Source organism: Poecilia reticulata, chromosome 1 (assembly GCF_904066995.2).
Source record: "Poecilia reticulata chromosome 1, P_reticulata-male-v2, whole genome shotgun sequence".
NCBI classification, from domain to species: Eukaryota; Metazoa; Chordata; class Actinopteri; order Cyprinodontiformes; family Poeciliidae; genus Poecilia; species Poecilia reticulata.
The window spans coordinates 11,010,636-11,034,134 of record NC_088830.1 but is presented as its reverse complement, the minus strand read 5'-3'; the positions used below and the strand labels follow the sequence as shown (position 1 = coordinate 11,034,134).

Below are 23,499 nucleotides of genomic sequence, written 5' to 3'. Positions count from 1 at the left end.
TAAAATAATGCTCTTTGCTTTTGAAGTACAAGTCCAGAAACTTCCAGTTAGAAAATTAAAACATGGATGTGCGTGAGTGAACGTACGCGATGACAGACGCTCAACCTGACCAGTGATTGGACGAGAAGACCTGGAAGGCGGGACTTCGACCTCCGGCGGAGGCTGGGTGTCGCCTGACCGGATGATGACAGAAGTTTTCACTGGAAGCCAGTTACTTTTATTATACACTGACCCGTTAACTAGCTGACAAGTTCACTGAATTTAGCCTTTTCCGTCTTTTTTACCTCAATAAATAAAAAGAAGTAGAAGACAGACGTTCAAAAAGAAGCAGTGGCAGGCTGCTGAGCCATTTGGAAACTTTTTTTCCCTCCCTTTGGAAGAGCGAACCATAATTTGACTAGCGAGGTGTCCGTGATAAAGCCCGCAGGGCTCACCGAGGCACCGCTATGGGAAACCGGGGGATGGAGGACCTCATTCCCCTCATCAACAAGCTGCAGGACGCCTTCAGCTCCATCGGCCAGAGCTGCAACTTGGACCTGCCGCAGATAGCTGTGGTCGGCGGGCAGAGCGCAGGGAAAAGCTCCGTGTTGGAGAATTTCGTTGGAAGGTTGTACAGCCCGTGTCTGCTCTTCCATTTTATCTCCTTGCTTTTAGACCGAGTTTAGCTACTGTTAGTATCTCATGAACACTTGCGTTAAAAAATATATATTAAAAAAACTCGCCAGCTAAGCAGTTGTTTCGGCGCCCAGTGTGTCGGTTCCTCCCAGTTTATAAAATTGGTTTCCCCCAAAACTGATTCTTTCCATTCTTGAGCTATTCACAGTCCATTCCTACGTAGCTTGCGTATAAAAAAAACAGATGTTTGACAGGCAACATAATTTCTGTAAAATTATTGTAAAATACATCGAAATTCGCTTTATTCAGGCACTAAAAGTAGGTGGAAAAGTGACTGTGAGTGTATGACTAATCTAATGCTGTCAGCAGGGCCTGCTATCAGCCATGTCCTGTCAAACATTCACAAAGCCTGCTTTATCATTAGATTGCCTGGCTGTAAACACAGACCTCACGTCACATAGGTCACTTTGAATTTTAAGGGTGTGGCAGAAAAAGGTTAGTTTGTAGATTTCCTGAGGTCACTGGCAGATATAATAGCTTATCATCCAGCCACACAGGAATTGAAACAGGAGCTTCACCCTTTGCATAATCTCGTGTTTATGTGTGGAGCTGATTTAAGAAAATCCTAAATCCCCTTTTCTGTGGACATAGTTAGAGAAATTGGTATAAATGGTGAGAAAACATCTGTTTATGATAATATTTAATTGCTTTAAATCTGCTGAAGATTGGTGCATCCGCATAGTTTTTCTAAACCTCAGCTAAAGTGCAATGTGTGTGTGGTAGTGAAAGTAGATTAGACGGCCACGTCTCCGCGTTTTTTTTTTTTTTCCTGTCGCCTTTTGTTTGTGAGCCCCGCAGCAGCCGCACAGGGAGACAGTGGAGGCATTGATGTGTCTGTGCCCGGGTCGTCAGTCATGTCACCAGCTGCACCGTCATGCGTACATGACACACTGGGTACCAGATACCCACAAAGCTGCTGGCTGTTCCCATGTTCGGTAATCATGCAGGGACGCTTTGGCAGGCTTTTGACTCCACTGTGTTAGTTTTTAAATTAAATGTCTCTTGGTTCATGATCGGTCCAAATAAGCTGTTCTCCTCATTTGTAATGGACAGAGCCTTGCAAAGGATGTTCGACCTTAACCCTTTGAGTCGTCCACATTTGGTCATTAGTGTTTTCTGCTGCACACAAATGAAGTTAATGTGGGATGCATTTGTATTCAGTCGCCCTGAGTCACTGATTTGTAGACCTGCATTTAGTTGCAACTACAGCTGCATGTTTTTTGTCTTCCCTTTCTAGTTTTGGACCTGACAGGTTTACCGCTTTTTTCTTTTTGCAAAATAGTTGAATCAGATTGGATTTCCAAATGGATTTAGGTCTTGACTTTGACTGGGCCATTCTATAACCTGGAGTTTTGGTCTTATCTGACTTATCAAACTGTCCACATGACTCACTTCTTGCTACTTAGCCTTTAAAATGTGAAATAGATCACTTTTTATCGTTCTTCCAGAAATAGCAGTCAATAAAAGACATTTCTGACTGATTCTGACCAGAATAATGATTCATGATCTGAACTGGTCTTGTTCATATTTTATGCTACAGCGGCATAAGCGATGGAGGAAACAGGATGGAAATCAAAGTTGTGCAACATCCTAACTGCTCAGTCAGCGCTGAACTTCAGGAGCAGAGGGAACATAAACGTCTTCCAGTTTTGACCTCAGTGCATACAGTATATGAAGGTTTTTTTTTTACTGTTTGCTCTGGTTGCTGTCTTTTGAATAAAATGCTGAGTCTCCCTGCTGACCTGACAGCCAGACGGACAGAAAAACAGACATATTCTCCTCGATTGCAGAGATGTGGGGGCACTGACCTGGAAATGATCGCGATTGTATTGAGCAGAAGTTTCCATTCCGATGAGCATGTGTGCAAAGAGAAGAGGGAACACAGGCAGATGCTTCAGCTTTATTTAGACCGTTTTAGTTTTCAGCGAATTTCATTTAAAGTCACTTAAGAAGACAGAAGCAAGTCAAGCTCACGTGGAGATATGCAGTACAATTTGGTCCTGATTAAGTCATTCAAATCAATCTCGGTCACTGCAGTAAAACTAGGACTGAGCGATGGGGCTTGGATCTAAAATCTCATTTATGATTTCAGGCTGTTTTTGTTCTCGCCTTATTCTCTTAAAGAAATTACAAATGGCAGAAAACATTTTCAAAAAGTGGCTTTTATTTCAATCGTGACAGAGTCTTAGAGTCAGGATACAAGAATTTTTTGTGTTTAATTACGGGAACACAGTCATAATTTTAGCAGAATAAAGACAAAATTTGATCAGAAAAACATCTTAAAATTGAGAACAAAGCTATTTTTTTGTGTTGTGTTACTACGACTGTACTCTTGTAATATCTTCACTTTATTCTTGTAATGGAAAAAGAAAAATATCATAGCCTGACCGTTGTGTTTGTTGTAGAGCTGACCTGAACTCAGAGTCCAAATAAGCAGAATCTGTAAAACTGGCTCATCAAACAAGATGGCGGCTCTTGGTGTGTCGACATCACTCTGAAATATGGAAGCAAAAGGAATGCATTGGTGGGAAACAAAAAAATCAAGATTTTCCATAAATTAAATCTTCAAAAACCAAAAACCCAGTCATAGACGCAATTCAGTCCAAACGTCATAAAACACAAACTCAGTTGATCCTTTTATGCAAATTAGGGAAAAAGTCATCAAGGTAAAGGAGCCCGGAAGATTACCTTGAGTCAATGATTTTGCAATAGTTAAGCATGTGGTGACCATGGAAAGGAACAAACCTTAGCAGGACGAAACCTCCAGCAGAACCGTCCTCAGGATTAGCGGCCATGATGGCGGACTGGGAGGATGGAAAGAGATTAAATGCAGAATCACAAAGAGTCCATAGAACGATTCGCCACAATAAATGTTCCTTACAGACTCCATCCAGGACAGAGACGCAGCTAGTCAGAGAAACACTGAGCCAGGGGAGCTTTCTATGTAAACGAAAAGAGTTCACCAGGTTAGAGGCAGCAATAGGTTGGCAATGGTTTCCTCCAGAAAGGGAACACAGCTGAACACAATGGCGCTATGATATAAGTACCTTCTGCAAAAACACAAAAAACAAAAACAAGAACCCTGCAGCTTCCATCTTACAGTTCTGTTTAAGAATAAAGGATCAACCTGTAAATGTTCTTCCTTACTTTTTGTTTCCAGAAACTAAACTCATATTCTTTTTTGTTTTTGTCTGACAGAGACTTTTTACCCAGAGGATCCGGCATCGTCACCCGCCGTCCGCTCATCCTCCAGCTGGTTAACAATAAAGCAGGTAAAGCACAAAACTTTAGGTTTACTTTAAAACGTAAATAGCAGCAGTAAACTAGAATTTAAATCCTGAATCTATTGAAAAATTGTTCCATCGCTACATCCGTGTTATCTGATACCAATTTGGATTATTCTTTTACTTTTTGCCTTTAGCGGCTGTGCATTTAATCAAATTTATTGTTCTGTCTTTTGTATAATCATCATAGAATAACTGAAATAGTTTTTTTTTAGTAATAATCTAAAAAAATGTAATATGTCAAAAATATAAAAAGATTAATGGAAGCTGCATCAAATTAGGTCAAAATAAGAATTCACAACATTCTTATTTAAATTATTTATCTTGTAATTTATCATTATTATTGTTAAAATACTTTTTTTTTTACATATGATTTTTCTTTGATTCTCTTTCTGTAGTAATGGCTGCTATATTCTGCACATTTTTTTGTCTTTGATTTTACTTATATTTTGCGTCAGTCATCTACATCACTTGTTTATTCTGTAGAGTATGCAGAGTTCCTGCACTGTAAGGGACGCAAGTTTGTGGACTTTGACGAGGTCCGTATGGAGATCGAAGCAGAGACCGACCGGATCACCGGGTCAAACAAAGGGATCTCCCCCGTCCCCATCAACCTCCGCGTCTACTCCCCGAACGGTACCGGATCCACACGTTGAAACCGTGACTCCATCTATTTGAACTTCCCCCAGCTGACTTCAACCTTCCTTTTGTCTTCCTCTCTCGGCTCAGTGTTGAACCTGACCCTGATTGACCTGCCGGGGATGACCAAGGTCGCCGTGGGCGACCAGCCTCCGGACATCGAGCACCAGATCAGAGACATGCTGCTGCAGTTCATCGTCAAGGAGAGCTGCCTGATCCTGGCCGTCACTCCGGCCAACACAGACCTGGCAAACTCAGATGCTCTCAAAATTGCCAAGGAGGTGGACCCGCAAGGTGAGGCCGTCCCTTCAGACCTGGATCCTTAAAAATTCAAATTAAAGACTTAAATTGTCTTAAATTCATTTAAAAGGTAAGTTGGCATTAAATTTGTTCATCAGAGTCTTACGTTTGGTCTTAGTAGGACTTTTGTCAGGCAAAAGGTTGGCTCACGTGCAGATATCTTCATTATAACCTGCAACTCATTGTCACAGTAGCTTTTCTTGTGTCTGTCATGGATAAGTGCAAATTTTTCTCCAGTTGTTTGGTTGTATGATTTCTCTGGGTACTCCGGTTTCCTCCCACAGTCCAAAAACATGACTGTCAGGTTAATTGGCCTCTCCAAATTGTCCCTAGCTGTGTGTGTGTGTGTGCATGGTTGTTTGTCCTGTCTGTCTCTGTGTTGCCCTGCGACAGACTGAAGACCCGTCCAGGGTGACCCAGCCTCTCGCCCAGAACGTTAGCTGGAGATAGGCACCAGCAACCCTCCCGACCCCACAAAGGGACAAGGGTGTAAAGAAAATGGATGGATGGATGAAGTTTGTACATTTCTTTGGACGTAAAGTTCTTAAATTCCATTCATCCTGGTCTTAAATTTGGTCTTAAATTTGGTCCATTCATCCTGGTCTTAAAATGTCTTAAATTTGAGTTGGTGAAACATGTAGAAACCCGGTCGTTATTCAGTCTGACTTTAACTTGGTTTAGCACTGAATAAAATGAACATGCTCCTTGCTCTTAGCTTCCTCTCACTTCCTCCCTTCCGCTCTCTTGTCATTCATTGCCTCACTAATAAAGCTGGATTGTGGTTTTAATTAACTATTTAATTATTCAAAGATTTCCTGGTAGCCAAGGGGAAGCAAGTAGATATCAAGTTAGTGGATTAGTTCTATCTTTAGCTCTTTATCTATCAAACCGTGATGATATCATCAGTGAGTTGGCTGTTTAATAGATTGTAGCAACGTGTTGTATGTATGACAATCAGAAGGAGTTTTCAGGTAAAATTAGCGCCAGGTATAATTTTAAGACCATCATCGTGACACTTTTGCGTTTAGGGCTGCGGACGATTGGCGTGATCACGAAGCTGGACCTGATGGACGAGGGGACGGACGCACGAGACATCCTGGAAAACAAACTGCTGCCACTTCGCAGAGGTAACTCTGCACACCTGATTTTTCTCAGAGTTGCCAGTCTCTCTCAGTCTGGCTCTGGGCAAATGTTAGAAATGTTCCAATCTGAGTCAGATGCAGTTCACTCCTTCACTGTAAGATCTGACTTTTATTTTTTTATCAGGCTACATCGGGGTGGTGAACCGCAGTCAGAAGGACATTGATGGAAAGAAAGATATCCGCGCTGCTTTGGCGGCTGAGAGGAAGTTCTTCCTGTCTCACCCCGCATACAGACACATCGCCGAACGCATGGGCACCCCGCACCTGCAGAAGTCCCTCAACCAGGTCAGACCCGCCCCGGATTAAACACTGTCATGTCGTTTGACTTGAAAGCGTTGCCTGGGAGACGCGTCACACCCAACCAAACCATGTTCTGGTACATTTTGTTCAGTTCAGTAAAAGGAACGTGAATATTTATATCCAAGATTCTTTGGAGTCTCTATATTGTGGGCAGGAGGGATCTCTTGTAGCAGTCTGTATTGCAGCCAATCTGAAAAAGCTCCTTTCTGAAGGCTGGTCTTTCACTGAATCATCTTTGTTACATAATGAGCTCCAGAGGTTCTTCGCTTTCTTCCATTCCAAGTTGAAAAACGAAGTTCAGTACATCGTCTAATTACTATTATCAGCAAAGTCTAGTAACAGTTTATTTCCTACCAGTTTGCACATTTAGCAACTTTAGCAAACAGCTGCTGCTCAGTAATTTGTGTAACATGCTTAACACTAACCATTAAAGTTTCAAGTAAACAGTTTAATACTGAAGCCTTCATCATGTTAAACACCCGACAAACATATCAGGTTTCAAGGTTGCCTTTGGTGAAAACAAAACCATCCTTCTGAACGTTTTTAATTTTTTTCTTCTTTTCTTAAGTCGGACCTCGTAAATTTTGACTTCCGAGAATTTAAGATGGAGTTTCCACTTAAATTAGATGGAGACAATATTTATTTTTTCTTTCTTTCTCCAGCAACTCACCAACCACATCCGCGACACGTTGCCGGGGTTACGTAGCAAGCTGCAGAGCCAGATGCTGTCGCTGGAGAAAGAAGTGGAGGAGTACAAGAACTTCCGGCCCGACGACCCGACCCGGAAGACCAAAGCCCTGCTCCAGTTCGTACCAACACGGACATAAACGGACATAAACGAAACGTGTTTGGACTCTTTGGCTAAGCTAACGCTGCGTGAATCTGCAGGATGGTGCAGCAGTTCGGTGTGGACTTTGAGAAGTGCATCGAAGGGTCCGGAGACCAGGTGGACACCTCCAACCTGTCCGGCGGAGCGAAGATCAACCGGATCTTTCACGAGCGTTTTCCATTCGAGCTGGTGAAGGTAATTTTGGAGATTTCTCACTGACAAGTTTCCAATCTGCAGTGGGATTTAAGGGCAGACTTTCTTTCTGACTAAAAATGAAAATGTTTTGCATGTAAGGTTTTTCCTGCTTGTCAATTAAAACTAATTAAGTTCTTTGACGACAAGTAAAATGTGACACGACTTTTATGTCTCAGATGGAGTTTGATGAGAAGGAGCTTCGCAAAGAAATCAGTTACGCCATCAAGAACATCCATGGAGTCAGGCAAGTTCAGCCAGCATGCTAAAAAAACTACTCCACGTTTTAGTTCCTACCCTTCTGTCAGCTGTCCATCTTACACCATTCTCATCTTTTTCTGTTTTCATCATCACTTTCTAAAATCTCATGTCCAGAAATTGTTTCCAATATACAGCAAACCCAAATCTTCTCATTTGCTAATTAATTTATGTTTTTGAGAAAGAAAGAGAAGAAAATGATTTTTTTTCTAAGTATTGTTTTCACCTCTATTGTATTTAAACTTTTCAAACTTTAATTTGAAGCCAGAAATGACCTCAGGTTAATTGCTTCTTTCTACAATTTCTAGCCACATTTCACCTGTGTTTAGATATTTCGATCCTTTCTACTTGCAGTTTGTACTTATAACAAAAACATTCATTAAATGCTCAGATATAATTAAATACTGTTAGATTTTTTTCTAAAACCTAATTGTTTTGGCTTTGATCCCTTAATGTACCTGCTGAATATTATGACGTATAATCTCTGAACATAAGAAAAGGGATTTCCTACTGGGAGATATTACTTACTGTAGTCACATAACTCAACTTTCTGACAGTAGGCGATGAGCGGAGCGTTGAAAATAACTTTCCATCACCTGTCAGGTACATCTGACGGACGGTTTGTACGAAACATTCTCATATCAAAGATATAGTGTGAGATGACCAACACTCGCCAGAAAATCACACAAAATAGGAAGATAAATGTTCATTATTGTGTTGCATATCTATATTTGAATGTGTTTGTTTATCTTTTCTAAACATGACAATATTAATCAGTGGAGACACTGATATTTATTGTGTGTTGTTTAGTAAGTGTGACAGCACACATAAGTTTAATAAAGTCAGGAAGTGGATGTTTCTTCTCATTTGATCTGTAAATAGTATAATTTAATTTTTTTTTATAAGACTTTGTTTGTGTCAGTAGACTTGGCCTTGAATTACTGGAAAAGTAGAGATAAAACAGAAAATAAGTAAAATGTTATGCACTTTTCTGTTCTACAGTAGAAATGCTTCAGATTAGAGTCATTAGTGTGAAGTTGTTTTCCTCCACTAATGTTAAAAGATAAGCATCTCTTATTCAAGTAAAGTATCTCCATTTATCTACATTTACTAAACAAAGGTAATTCCATTAACATGTCTGAGTCCATTATTGCGTGATTATAATTGCATTAGCAATCCTAGTAACAATCAGGCTTTCATTCCAGTTAATACAAGAAAAGCACAGGCGCGCCCTCTTCTGGATGAAAGTGGTAATCACCTCTGGCCAATGCGGCTGAATGATTGCACAGATGAACTCTGACATCTGTGGCACAAACACATCTGTCACACTCTTTGACATAAACAAAATGGCCGCCTTAAGAGAAACCTTTCTGGAAATGAGGTTTATGTTTCTAACCTTCTGCTTGTCTGCCACATGGCTGCTTTGACTCCAGATTCTGTTTTTCTTCCCCTCCTCATTAGTTTTCTCCACAGCGTCTCGTCTGCTCATGTCTTCCCTGTCTTTGATTTTTTTATTTTTTCAGTCCTTGTGTCCATGTATCTTATCTGTATGTCCTTCAGGACAGGCCTGTTCACCCCAGACATGGCGTTTGAAGCCATTGTGAAAAAGCAGATCATTAAACTGAAAGAGCCCTGTCTGAAATGCATCGACCTGGTCATCCAGGAACTCATCAACACAGTCAGACAAAGCACTAATAAGGTATCGCTGCATGGCCGCCTGTCAGACTGTCGGACTGTCACGCCAGCGCACAGTCAGTGCAGCCAGGAGCCACATCTGTCCAGCGCTGTGTTTTTTATTTATTTATTTATCGTATGCTGTTTTTATGGACTGAGAAGAACAGCTTCTGAAAAAGAAGACAGGCAGTAGCAGCTTTAGGCCTTGAAATCCCTGCCAGTGAAAATAAAAATCACAAAACTACTAATTGATAAAATCCCACTCTGTGACAGAACATCTGCTTTTATTGAGCTAACCGTTTACCTCAAAAAATCCAATTGCTTCTCAAAGTCCATGTTAAACGGGTCAAATAAGATTTCTATATGAGGTTTCCGACAAGAACACAACAGTGATGGTATTAAATTTGGCTACAACTCAAGGAAAAACTGGTACTTAATGCCTACAATGTGGCCCTTACTTTAACCAATGAACTCTTTCTTTACAAGAATAAACTAATTACATGAAATGAACTTAAAGGTGAGCGAAACATTGCATTGCTGTTTTAATTTTGCCAAACCTTTACAAAGCCACAGAAAAATACGTGAAAACCATCAACTCTTTGTGTTTTTTTTCTAACTTTTATTCGCCGTTTAATGATTATTGCATTTGTTTAGCATAAATGCTGCCTCATACCTTCTAATTGTAGTCGACCATGACTTCTTGGGGGCTTTTTTTAGCCTCAGTGAGGAACAAAGCAGCTTGGTGAATTTAACCTGCAGCCAATCAGAAAGAGAAGCATGGCAAGTGACATTTCAAGTAATTATTTATATTTTAGAACAGTGACTGAAACATGTTACATTTTCTAGTAAAAAAGTGATTAAATAGTTATGATTAAAACATTTATTAGATTGAGTTAACATATTTTCCTAGCGCCCTCTAGTGGCTCCCGCTTTGAAAAACACTGTTCAATAACATCAAAGCAACTGAGATGAAACTTTTACTCAAAGATAAACTAGTGTGGGTATATTTATATACTTTGCCCAGATTGAATTTTATTTAATCCCAAATATAGTTAAACATTTCCTGATTCAATGTATTAAAAGGAATGCACTTTAAAAAAAATAATCTATTCAGCTGTTGAATAGAAAAATAACTCAAATTGTTTAAGAGAATTTGTAAATTTTTAAAAATCTACATGTCAGTAACTTCTAAATAATTTTGGGTTCAATTAATAACAGACTTGTTTCATGGATAAGCAGTGGCCATTTTTGTAAAATAAAAACTCTGACGTTGGCATCACGTCAAGCATTCACATTATAAACGATTTCACTTCGCCAGACTTCACTTTGACGAGAAATATTGATGAATATCGTGTCACGAGAGCTACACCGCCACAGGAAGATCATGTCAAGGCCTCAAACTTTGCATTTCATAACCCTAACCTTGAGAACTGCTGCACTAAATGACCAATATTTCACCCAATCTGACTGGAAATCACCAAGATGGTGTTCCACTTAATAGATAACAATTATTGCATCTTCCTTTTTGCACGGTTTTCCTTTTAACTCATGATTAGTGGGGAGGTGATGAGCTCCAGCAGTATTTTCGGTTCTGTTTGACCATCCATGTGCAGAATGTGTAGCCGTCTTCGGACGGGTTTGGTGTCCTGGCTGGACTGCGGTGCGGTGGAACGCTGCCTGCTAGATGCTGCGTGCTTACAAGCAGATGTGAAATGTTTCTGTGCTGGTTCATTGCAAAACAAGCTGCAGGCCTCATTTGAACTTTTTTTTTCCAGGTTTATTTTTTCTTTTCTGAAAGTTTTAAGTTGTCCATCACTTCTCTGTGTTTTCTTTCCAATCAGCCAAACTTCCTCTTAGTTTCTTTGAGGTGAACAATGAGTTCACCTCATTGTTTTTGGCTACACTTTCAGTGTGACAAAAAAGCTGTTTTTTGTCCCATAAAGCAGATTTAAGAACCTGCAGCTTGTTTTAGTCCTGAACATGAAGCAGAGCTAAACTAATTCCTGTTTTATCTCTCTTCACATGCCTCAATGCTCTATTTTTCCCCACAATATCCCATCCAACTATTCTTTTATCCAACTATTACTATTTTTTTCTCTCCCTTCTGTCCTACTATGACCCACGCTATGCTCACCTCATTCTTTTACCTGACACTGAAACTCCGACTCCCATGATGCCTCACCACAGGACAGGTCTCTTCACCCCAGACTTGGCTTTTGAGGCCATAGTGAAAAAGCAGGTCATTAAGCTGAAAGACCCCTGTCTGAAATGCGTAGACCTGGTCGTCACTGAGCTTGTCACCCTGATCAGGAAGTGCTCGGAGAAGGTAAATGTGAACAGAAGCAGAACGAGGAGTGAGAGGCAATAAGCGAAAAATCAAGAACTTTTAACGGACTAACCAGCCACCGTGATCGTTGTTGATCGGCACCTTTCACCACCACTCAACACCCATCCTGCCACTTCCCTCAATGTTGACCCTCGCTTATAAATCTAATGACCAACTCAATTTAAACGCAGCCCATCACCACACTGATCAGCTCTTTAACAAGTCCTCACCCCTTCCCGTTCTTAAATCAAACCCCACCCCGCACACGCAAATTTAGAAACCTCTCCCATACACTCTTCAGTCTTCCCATCTTCCTGAGCTCTCACCTTCCCCCTGATTTCCCTCCTGATTTATTGAGACTCACGTCAAGCTGATGGCGAACGTGTTGGTGCATGCAGTCCTGTTTGCGTCTGAACCATCTGTAAAATTGTCGCTTATCGGAAATGGTGCTTCCCACGTTGTACTAGGTGTGCAGCTTGTAATTACAGTGCCTTGCAGGGTTTTCAGTCCTCCAATTCCGTTTCCAATTCTGTCAACTTGACACAAACTTTAATCCACTTCGTTGGGGTTTTATGTGATCAACATAAAGTAGTGCGTATGTTACACCCTGGTACTGGCCTGGACTCAACTGGAACCAGGAGATATTAGGAAGAGACACTCAGACACAAAGCTTCATTTGGTAAAATATTTCATTTTCACTTGTTCTGGAATAAACACTTCTAAGAAGAATAACAAAAACAACAAAAAACCAAAGTAAATTCACAGTAAGTTAAACAAAGACTCCTCCTAATGAGAAATTGGTGCAGCGATTGCTGCGGCACCTCATATACAAAAGCTATTTATCAAGCAGCTGAAAATGTCATTTTCCTCCCACTTCATGATCATCCATTTCTGTGTTGGTGTGCTGCATTAAATCCCAATAAAACATCCAGAGGTTTGTGGTTCTAGTGTCACAAAATTTGAAAGACGTAAAGGAATATGAATATCTGAATATCTTTACAAGGCACTGTAGGAGCTCTGCATGATGTGCTGATGTGTAGCTGTGCAGCTTGGAATTTCTGCAGCTGTTTTTTTTTTTCATCCTGCACACACGTCGGTGTTCGCAGTTGGATTCGTACCCTCGACTGAGAGAAGAGACGGAGAGGATCGTCACCACTCACATCCGAGAGAGAGACAACAAGACCAAAGACCAGGTTGGCATTTGTTGGGAGCAAAAAGTTCCCCAGTATACTGGGATATATATATATATATATATATATATAAGTTATAAGGCTTATTAATAAGGTGGGATACCGTGCACCAACTGATAAACTCTTCATTCAAAGTAAAGTATTAAAATTTAAAGATATTGTTTATATAAAAATACTGGAAATAATGTATAAAGCATTGAACAAAAGTCTTCCTTCTGGTATTCAGAAATGATTTAAATTGAGAGAGAATAAATATAATTTGCGAGGTTTGTTTATATTTGAATGTGCAACAGAGAAGAGCCAGGTAAAGTCTAGATGTGTTTCAGTTATTGGTGTGAAACTGTGGAATGAACTGAATGATGATTTAAAGTTGTGTCCTTTCTTGGTGAGCTTTAAAAGAGCTCTAAAATATAAAATGATAACATCTTACGCTGTTATGTAGATTTATATATGCATTGTGAAGATATCTTGGTAGGTTGTTGGGTATAAAATAGGGTAGGCAAGAATAGGCTTGGCTTCAGCCTATTCCTTTTTTGTTAAATTATGGGTTTTTTATTGTTTTTTTTTTTTTGTTTACTGTGTTTAATGTGGACAATTTACCAAAATAAAGTGATTGATTGATTGATTGATATTGTAGTTTTGCTTTGTTTGTGCAGATAATGCAGCATTGTGTTGTATTTTGCCTCTCAGGTGCTGCTGCTGATTGACATCGAGCTCTCCTACATCAACACCAACCATGAAGACTTCATCGGGTTTGCAAAGTAAGATAAACTTCTGATGCAGATTAATGGGGACTCTTACTGGGAATCTGCAGATAATTATCAGGGACTAAAATCTGGCTCGACTGTTCTGATTGGCTGTTAGCATAGATTTGGTCAGCAGGTGTCTGTAAAACTTTCAAGGATGATGTCGCCTCAAAGTTCATGGTGAATGTTTGAGAGGCTTTGCGGTGTTCAGCCAACGTTCTTTCTTTAAAGTAAATTCATCACTTCTAATGACGTGGGTCCAAAAACTTCTCCAAAAACCTATTTTGAACATGTATATATCCGTGCAACAAATAAAACTGATTATTTACATTTAAAACACATTTGATCTTACTTTATCAAAATTGGATGACCCATTTCAATAAATAATCAAAGTCAGTTATGCTTTTGGATGATTTTGGTATCTCATTGTATTACTGTAAGGTTTAAGAGCTTTTCTGAAAATAAAACACATGAAAATAAAATTGAACCTCAAGTACAGATTTTCACATTGCAAGACTAATGTTTAAACCACAAAGTGTAACTGATGTCTGCATAGGAAAATATACAGAATGTTTACATTATTTATACTTAATAGAGTACCTGAGTTTTAAAACTTTAGAATAAATGTATAAGGAATAAAACATTCATCCATGCTCTTTTAGTCCTTTGGGGACTAATACGGATAAAATAATTGATGAAATATACTATTGTCATAACTGAACCAGCCACAACAATGCTAAATTATGCAATAACTTAAAAAGAACTTAAAAAGAATAAACAAAATGTTAGTAAAAAAAAGAAATATCATATTTTATACAGCTACTTTTTTCCCATGCTTTGAACCATGCGGCTTATAGCCCATTGCAGCTTTTCTGTGGATTTTTCTTCAACCACCAGCGGGGGCTCTTTAGCAGGAAGTGAATCATCCATCCATCCATCCACTTTCTTTACACCCTTGTCCCTTAGTGGGGTCGGGAGGTGCTGGTGCCCATCTCCAGCTAACGTTCCAGGTGAGAGGCTGGGTCACCCTGGACAGGTAGCCAATCTGTCGCAGGGCAACACAGAGACAGACAGGACACACAACCATACACACACACACTCACATCTAGGGACGATTTAGACCAATTAACCTGACAGTCATGTTTTTGGACTTATGGGTGGAAACTGGAGTACCCGGAGAAAACCCATGCATGCACAGGGAAAACATGTAAACTCCATGCAGAAAGACCAGGGCTGGGAATCGAACCCAGAACCTTCTTGCTGCAAGGCAACAGCTCTACCAACTGCGCCACTGTGCAGCCCAGAAGTGAATCATTGGAAGTCAAAATTGGAAATCAAAAAAGAAAGTGCTGATCTTCATTTAGAACAAGCACATGCTAGCATCAGGCACGACGGAGAAATTTTCTCAAACTCATACCCCCTCGTCATGGAAACAACACGAAGAAGTTCACATGATACCGCTTTTAAGCTAAAGGCTATCGATCTGATAGTACAGATCGATAGCCGCTGCACGTAAACTCAGCGTGAACAAATCCATGGTTCGGCGCAGGAGACGCAGAGCTGCGTCTGTAATAGCAGATTTAGTGGAAAACCGAGAGCGGCGGAGATACCAGCGGCTTATAGCCCGGTGCGGTTTATATATGTACTTTTCCAGTTTTTTAAAAACCTTTGTAGATGCGGCTTATAGTGAGGTGCGCTATATAGTCCGGAAAATACGGTATTCTAGACCCTTCATAGTTGCCAGTTTTTAAAGCTGAGCTGATTTTATTGAACGTCTCTGTCCTGCAGCGCCCAGCAGAGGACCGCTGCCAACGCCACCAAGAAGAGAGTCATGCCCAACCAGGTAGGCCAGCTCTCTTACCTCACTGCAATGTTTTGTTTTTCCGCTGTTATTGTTCATCTTTCCATGATACTACCTGGGCACTACTGGCTCTTTGTTCCTCTCTTCCTCCTTCTAAACCGCTCACTGGAGATTCTAGTAAAGCACCTTGCCCCCAGTTCCTCTTTAGGTGGGTGGGGGCAGCCGCTGCTCGCTCAGGCCGTGACGAAAAATATTTTTTCATGTCTGACAGGGAAGAGGGAAGTGAGAATTACGCACACTTACTTATGAGAACTCACAGGTCAGCTTTTAAGTGTAAACATGTGACATCACAGCTTCTCTGTGAAGCTCCTATGGGTTTTTCTGAACTTTTAAGAATTTTGATCTGCAACTATTTATGGATGACGGTGAAAATAGAAGACATACAGGAAAGCTAGGATTAATTGTTGCAGATTTACAGGCAGTAGGTGGTGAGATTTATCTGTAAAACTCTGCAACCCATTACATCATAAGGCTGGAGTAGTTTTCCTCTGGTCATCTGATCTGCGAAAAACACTTAAAAATAAATCGACTGTCGGATCACAATTTGAAATGCTGAGTACTGATTTATTGAAGAAACACAGAGACATTTTCCAACTCTACACTATGCTAGATGTCAAAAACAACCTAAAATGTCTTGCAGCATGGCTGCCATGAAGATTATTTTCTCCAATTTAATCTGTAGCTCTGCAAATAAAACTCAGTCCACCATGTTAGTCAGAGTGCTGCATTTCTGTGGTACATTTTTATGTATTTCTTTAAAGCTGCAGTAGGTTACTTTATAAACAATGTTTTTTTTTTTCGTATTTGTTTTACTGTCTATCATTTTTGTGTAGGCGCTGCTAAATGCTAATGGCGGAAAAGCAACTTAACGTTACAGGAAAACCGTTTAGCTGTTGTCATTGGTTGCTATGCTAACTAGCCTGAGCATTCATAGCAGGCTCCGCTGTGAGCAAGGGGCTGTATCGCAGCAGAGAGCAAATGGCAGCGTGTGACCGGCGTGTACATGAGCTTGATTGACAGCGATAAGACCCTCCTCCTTGCTCTCTAATTGGTTGTTTTTGACCATGCAGAGTATTTCTCCAGTGACTGTAGGACTGGAAGGAAGCAGAGAAGCTTGATTTGTTTATTTTTTTCATATATTATCTGTCTCAAAGCATAGTGTCGCAGTATATCGTTATGACAGTTTGAACAAATACATGAAAAACATATTTCTTCATAAAAGTTACGTACTGCAGATTTAAAGTTACCAATGTTAACTTGGAGACAACAGCGAATAGAAGAACTGTAGCAACTCAAATATCAAATTGAAGCACCAAGCTCTCTCGGCTGTGCTGCATTTTCATTTGCTTGTAGCGTTCTGCCTCCTCTCTTAGGATGAGCTTTAAAACACCAGGTGTTTCTCTGAACCGTTCAGGTGATCCGCAGAGGCTGGCTCACCATCAACATCAGCATCATGAAGGGCGGATCCAAGGACTACTGGTTCGTCCTGACCGCCGAGTCTCTCTCCTGGTACAAAGACGAGGAGGTAATCGTGCAGAAACGACAGGAAATGATGATGTAGCTGTCAGTCTCTGGCAAAACGTCACACAGAGTGTTTCATCAGGAGAAAGAGAAGAAGTTTATGCTGCCTCTCGACAATCTGAAGCTGAGGGACGTGGAAAAGGGCTTCATGTCCAGCAAGCACGTCTTCGCCATCTTTAACACCGAACAAAGGTGCTGACATCTTTTGTTTTTTGTTTTGTAAAACTCGTTGGATTTGAAGCTTTATGTTTCGGCTCTGTTGGTTTACAGGAACGTGTACAAAGACCTGCGTCAGATCGAGCTGGCCTGCGACACCCAGGAAGACGTGGACAGCTGGAAGGCCTCCTTCCTCAGAGCCGGTGTTTACCCAGAGAAAGACCAGGTGCACAAGAGATTACCGCTGACTAGACGTCCCCTGTTCAGTTTTCAGACTCACTGCAAGCAAAGGCTCTCTTTTGACTTTCCAAAAAACGTTTCCTTTGCGTGGCTGACGTGATGTCCGCTTCTGGTGTCCCTCAGCACGAGAACGAGGACGCCATGATTCCCGGGGACACGGTCTCTATGGACCCACAGCTGGAGCGCCAGGTGGAGACCATCCGCAACCTGGTGGACTCGTACATCAGCATCGTCAACAAGTCCATCAGGGACCTCATGCCCAAGACCATCATGCACCTCATGATCAACAACGTACGTCCCGGGTTTTCTTTCCACGTAAAGTTGAGCATTTCTGCTACCAGCTGGTTCTGCTTGGTGCGTTTTAAACGGGTTTCGAGGAAAACGTCACAGTGAGGCCAAACACAGACACACACAAGCAAACGCACTCGGTTTCTGTTTTCTTCACAAATTTTTACCAAACCCGGAGACGTTCATTGGGATTTCAATGTGTAAAACTCTTTTAAGTGCATTCAGCTATAATATTTATCAACTGTATTTTGTCAACATGTTTAAAAAAAATAGCTCTTAACAATTTTTGCTAATTTCTTGTCTTTGACAGGTGTTTTCACTTCTCTTTAGCTTCTACAGCAAATCAGATAATCCATTTATCTCATAGCATCAACACTGAAGGTTTGCAGAAAAAGCAAAATGCATTACTAGAGCTGGTGTGATTTGTTGTTTAAATCTGTTTTTGAGCGACTTTGATGTTTAAATGTGACAAACACAAGCTTAATAGGGCCAAACTAAAATATTTTCTTTTTTTTTAATTGCTAACATAAAGACAATAAAGTCTTAATATTAGTAGGGTAGATGCATTATTACCAGAAGAAAGTCATAAACTTCTGGGAATTATTGCTTTAATGATCTATCTAGAAGTAACGTGGCGTCTATTCGGTTCTTTCTTCAAACAAGTCGATTGCATGACAATTTGATGCTGTTGAGTTTGAAAATTAAACATGTCCTCATTTGTAAAAACCGACACCAAAGAATAACTTGGTGAGGTACTCGACGTTCCTCGCTTTAAATGTTTATTTAAATAAATGTTTCACGCTTTAGACGAAGGACTTCATCCACTCGGAGCTGCTGGCCTACCTGTACTCGGCCGGAGACCAGGGCAGCCTGATGGAGGAGTCGGCAGAGAAGGCTCAGAGGAGGGACGAGATGCTGAGGATGTACCACGCCCTGAAGGAGGCGCTCGTCATCATCGGAGACATCAGCACCACCACCGTCTCCACGCCGGTGCCGCCACCCGTAGACGACACTTGGATCGCCAAAGAACCGAGGTGACAAATGTTAGACAAATGAATGCGTGAAAAGTTTTAATACGTTTAACTTCAGACGGGTTTCAACCTGCTTCGTGGTCAAAGCGTCACCTGCAGTGGACGATGAGTCTCCAGATTAGACAAAAACAAACCTAAAAAAAACAAACAAACATTTATTTAGGAAATATTAGGTTATTGATAAAATACAAATTTCTGTTCCAACATGTTTTTATTTCTATGTGCTGCAATGCCTGAAGCAAAAACAATGCAGAGTAAAATGGTGATGAAATGTTTGCGTTTTCTTGTTTTTGTCATGTTTGCATACAACGTGCAGTGAAAAATGAATTATTTTCAACATTAAAAAAAATCTGAAGAGATTCAGGTGAGCATGATTAAAACTATATTAGTGTAAGTGTAAAAAGTGTGAATAAATTAAGTATTTATGTTTTAATTAAAAAAAATATGTGTAACAATTTTTTTTGTAAGATTTTTATTGTTTATTAATAATCTAAACAAGAGCAAACTGCCTTTGTCATAATGCATAATGTCCAACAGGGGGCACCAAAGAGCTGTCAGTTATGAGACCAGCAGCTTCTTCCTTTCTTTGCGATGCAGTTAAAAAATAAACGGCTTTGATTTGTTCAGATTATCCATGATGAACATGAAATGTTAAAAGCAACACCTGGCTCTTTGTTCCAGCCCTCCTGCGGCGTCCCGACCTCTCACGTCGACCGCACCCCCTCCCAACCGGCCCCCGGCAGCGAGGGGCCCCACCGCGGGTGCGCCTGCTCCTCTGAATCCGTCGCCGGCGTTCGGAGCGCCGCCCGTTCCGTCTCGTCCTGGCGCTCCTTCGCCGTACGATGCCAACTCGGCCATGCCCCTCATTCCCTCGAGGCCGCCCCGTGTGCCTCCAGCTCTGCCACCAGGAATTCCCAGGTAGATGGAAACACACACACACACACACACACTCCTACACATCCTTACGTGATTTAGAGCTTTGTTGTGACGTATCATGAGGACTTTTTGGCAGTTGGAGGGTCACTGCTTTCCTTTTTATGAGCTCATCTCACCTGTTTTCTTTCTTGGTACAAATGTAAATGTGGGAAATATTTTGTGATACTATTGATAAAAGTGACAAAAAGAGGAATTTATTCCTACTTTTTTAGGGGCACAGCAGTCATAGTATCACAAGCACACATACTGGAACTGAAAAATGTTCCCATTTGTAATTTATACGTGCCGTTTCTATCACTAAGCTTCACGCAGTTACGGAATTTAATCATATTTTCAAATCGATTGATACTTATTGACTCTTTCATTGAACAAACAGAAAATGGTAAAAACAACATTTCTAACAGCATGGGCAGTTTGGTTTCAAACATCATTAATTGAAATTTATCGTGACAACAGTAAGTCAAAACTCTTATCATGATAAGAAATTTATCACGATAAATGATTACTAATACAATAATTATGTCACCTGACCTGGTTTCATCATGCTGTGGTAGTTCAGGAAGTTCACTCAAATTCATTTTTTAACACATGGCACTGAATGTCAATCATAAAAAAAGCCAGACTCCCGTCTTCGAACATGTAAAATTAACATCAATGAGTAAAATGAGCATTAATGCATTTTTAAGGCTATATATATATATATTCATATTCTACACTAAATTATTATCAATTGCAGTTGCATGTTGTAACATTATCACACCGTAAATATAAAGGGTTCAGTTAAGCTCAGCTAATGACTATTAAAAGCCCAATGGGCTCATTGCATCATGTAAACATCTAGCTAAGGCTGTACAATCTGGGCTCTTTGGGGGGGTTTGTTTTGGTGCTTTGGGAGGAATCGCTGCATGACTAAATGGTAACATTTTCCCCTCGCATGTTTTTTTTTCCCCTTTCCCTTTTCCTCTCTTCCACCATTTTCTCCTGCAGCAGAAGACCACCGGCTGCACCCAACAGACCCACCATCATCCGCCCTTCAGAGCCCTCCCTGCTCGACTAGAAACTCCCTCAAACGTCATTTTGTTCTCCTTTTTTTCTCTCCATCTGGTCTCTCAGACCCTGTTTACACTTTTCTATCACTTACAAGCAGAAATGTTCTACTAAAAATAGTTTCTACTCTGTGATTACAAACTACTGTTATGCTCTTAGGTCTGTGCTTTTCAAAGGCATTTTTGTGTAGATATTTTTTTTTCTTCCTTTCAGCGACGACATGAAGGCAAAATGAAAAGATATAAATTTGATGACAAATTTTAAGCCTTCCTCAGAAACTTTGTAATAAAATCCATCTTAAAGCGGCGTATGATGTACAACTTTTTTTTTTAAATATGATGTAAGAGAAACGTTTGTTTGTGAGCTGAACACTTGCTAATGTTAAATCTGTAACATTGACACACTTAACAGCATTTAACAAAAATTATTCTCATGTTTGTTTTTTTTTCACTTAAGCTGATTTATAACATTCAGCTTCTTGACGGGTAGTTTTTTTTTTTTTCTTCTTAATAACACACTCCTGTTAGGTTTATTGTTTCTCCTTCTGTGGGAAACGCAAACCTAAATCAGAGATGGAAACCAGAAGGGAAGTGCTGACGTCTTACGTAACACTAATAACTACACAGATGTTGATGTAAGAATGTCCTGTGTCTGTGAGTTTCCACAAAGCTTACCGTCAATGGAAAACGTGTCACAACGTCTTTGAAATTTCATCAGAGCACAAAGCCATTTGTTAAATAAGTCTGAGAAACGTCACCTTTTATGTTTATGAATAAAACACAAATCGAGACCAAAAGCTCTGGTGGTTGGTGCTTCTTCTGGCTGCATGCCTTTTCTCGTGCTTCTGTTGTTTTTCACTCAAGATGATATGAGCAAACGCTTATGAAATATTGAATATGGTGCAAACCTTTAAGCAGCTGAGCAGAAGTGAAACATTTCCTCTGATGGAGTCGAGGTCCGTTTGGTTGGTGCTGCATGTTTAAAACGATGTGGAATCCTTAGAATGACTTGTTTTTAATACATTGGGATCAATGATCAATGCAAACGCACTCGGGAAAGATGTAGGGAATCTGGGATCAAACCACAGGAGGGAAACAAAACGGCAGTGATTTACCGGTAAGTAAGAAGCAGAAATAGAAGTTGCTGCATTCTTTACAAACCAAAACTTTTACTGTATAAATTAAATAATGCGTGGAGATTGAACTATACAAGTTCCTCCTGCAACCTTTTCAACCCAAAGAGCCGTTTTTTGACCTCAATCCAGAGAAACGAAACTAGTTTTGAGCTGCAAATGTTTAGATTTTTTTTTTTTTAGGTGCTGGAAAAAAGAAATCTTTAGTAGAGGAAATATGGAGTCATTTTTAAAGAGCTACGTTTTTATTTCAATTTTTAGGTTTTAGTATTCAGATAAACAACTTTTTATAATATAATTTGTTCAGTCAGATAGTGTAAAAAAAAATCTTAGTTTCAAATCTAAAGACAAGAAATTGCTCTAAAAAGCATCTCTTGTTGGAAATTCAGTGCAGCTATTCTAACTACTAAAGGTCTTATTAGAAATGTATTAAGAGTCACTGTTAGAGGTTTAAAGAGCCACTTGTGGCTCCGGAGCTGGAATAACAATGTTAATACATTTCAAATGCATGGCATTTTACAATCACTCAAAGATACTTAACAGGATTACAATATGAAATCAAACAATGCAACATAGAGGACACATAAAAGGGGACGATTTCAACATCAAAACCAATTCAACCTGAATCCTTGTTTGCTTCCTGGTGTGTCCGGGTTATCTTGTTGAAGCTGCCATTTTTATAAACGTTCTTCAGCATCAGGTAACGTGAACTCTTCAGGTTCTGTTCAGAAATGATGCACAACTCCTGCTATATAAACCTGACATGACACCAGGAATGTTCCCATATCATGATACCTAGTTCCAGTTTTGGCTTTCATTATAAACCATTTCAGGTAATTTCTCACACTTCCAGCAGGTTGTTCATCCCGTTAGTGATGTTGATCATTTGAAATGATTTTTTCCCCCCCAGACATCAGAGAAGACCTTGATGTGAATGCTTTCTTTCCAGTGGTTTGCTTTTCAACAGAGCCAGAATCTAACCGGAGGTGTTTGTGTTCATGATCCTCTCACACAGGCGGCCGCCACACACTCCTTCTCGTCCGAACCCCATGTGAAGAAACCTCCGACCCGGCCACAAAGAATCAGCAGCAGGACTCTGCTGGAAGAACTCAATTTTTCTTTTTTTTTTGTTGTTGTTGTAAGATCGTTTGGTTAAAGAAGATAACGGGTATCAAGAATTTCTTAAACAGAATGGAAAAAGCCCTGATTTGCTCTGTATGTCTGGTAATATCAACAGTAAACATGAGCTGTATATACTGTAAATCTTTGTCCGTGGCTAAATAAATACCGCTCAGACTTTTGGGGTCAAACTATTTGGTGGTGATTATCCTCATGAACATGACGGAGTCTTCATGAATATTTACAACTGTTGTCATTGTCATTCAGTCAATAATGACACTTTTAGTGCAAAGTTGCAATAAAATTTGTATTAAAAGTGCCAACCTTGCATGTGTTTTAATGCATAAAACCCCCTCTATTATCAGGTTGCTAATAGTAATTAGCACCATGAATATTAATAAAATCCCACCTTTTTCTGACTCAAAACTAGAATCCTCCCAACTCCAGTGACGTCTGAGAAAACTTGAGACCCGATCCAGTTTCTGATCCACAGTTTAAAGATTGAACAGCTGATCAATTCAAGTTACTAACTTAAACCAAACTGGACAGTTTAACATTTTTGTGTCGCTTAACCATTTCACGGAGCTTCCTGATCAGAAACCATAACCAACTT

The 23,499-nt window shown here is 40.1% G+C and overlaps 1 protein-coding gene across 5 annotated transcripts; it reads left to right on the top strand.

Moving 5' to 3' along the window:
- Positions 1-150: 150 nt before the first annotated feature.
- Positions 151-23,209, top strand: dnm2b (dynamin 2b). 5 transcript variants are annotated; one of them, XM_008405149.3, is made up of 20 exons: positions 151-607; positions 3,874-3,947; positions 4,446-4,595; positions 4,689-4,892; positions 5,927-6,025; positions 6,165-6,325; positions 7,003-7,145; positions 7,229-7,364; positions 7,541-7,608; positions 11,481-11,619; positions 12,726-12,812; positions 13,500-13,570; positions 15,344-15,398; positions 16,831-16,941; positions 17,020-17,129; positions 17,208-17,319; positions 17,457-17,624; positions 18,429-18,655; positions 19,334-19,570; positions 20,579-21,431. In XM_008405149.3, exons 1-20 carry the CDS (start codon positions 447-449, stop codon positions 20,643-20,645), a joined length of 2,580 nt encoding a protein of 859 aa, XP_008403371.1. In that variant the 5' UTR covers positions 151-446; the 3' UTR covers positions 20,646-21,431. The 5 variants fall into 5 exon arrangements, with proteins under 5 accessions (XP_008403371.1, XP_081461562.1, XP_008403213.1 ...); XM_081605436.1 differs by lacking the exons at positions 11,481-11,619; positions 20,579-21,431 and adding exons at positions 9,180-9,318; positions 22,783-23,209 and having other exon boundaries at positions 152-607; XM_008404991.3 differs by having other exon boundaries at positions 152-607; positions 20,576-21,431.
- Positions 23,210-23,499: the final 290 nt, after the last annotated feature.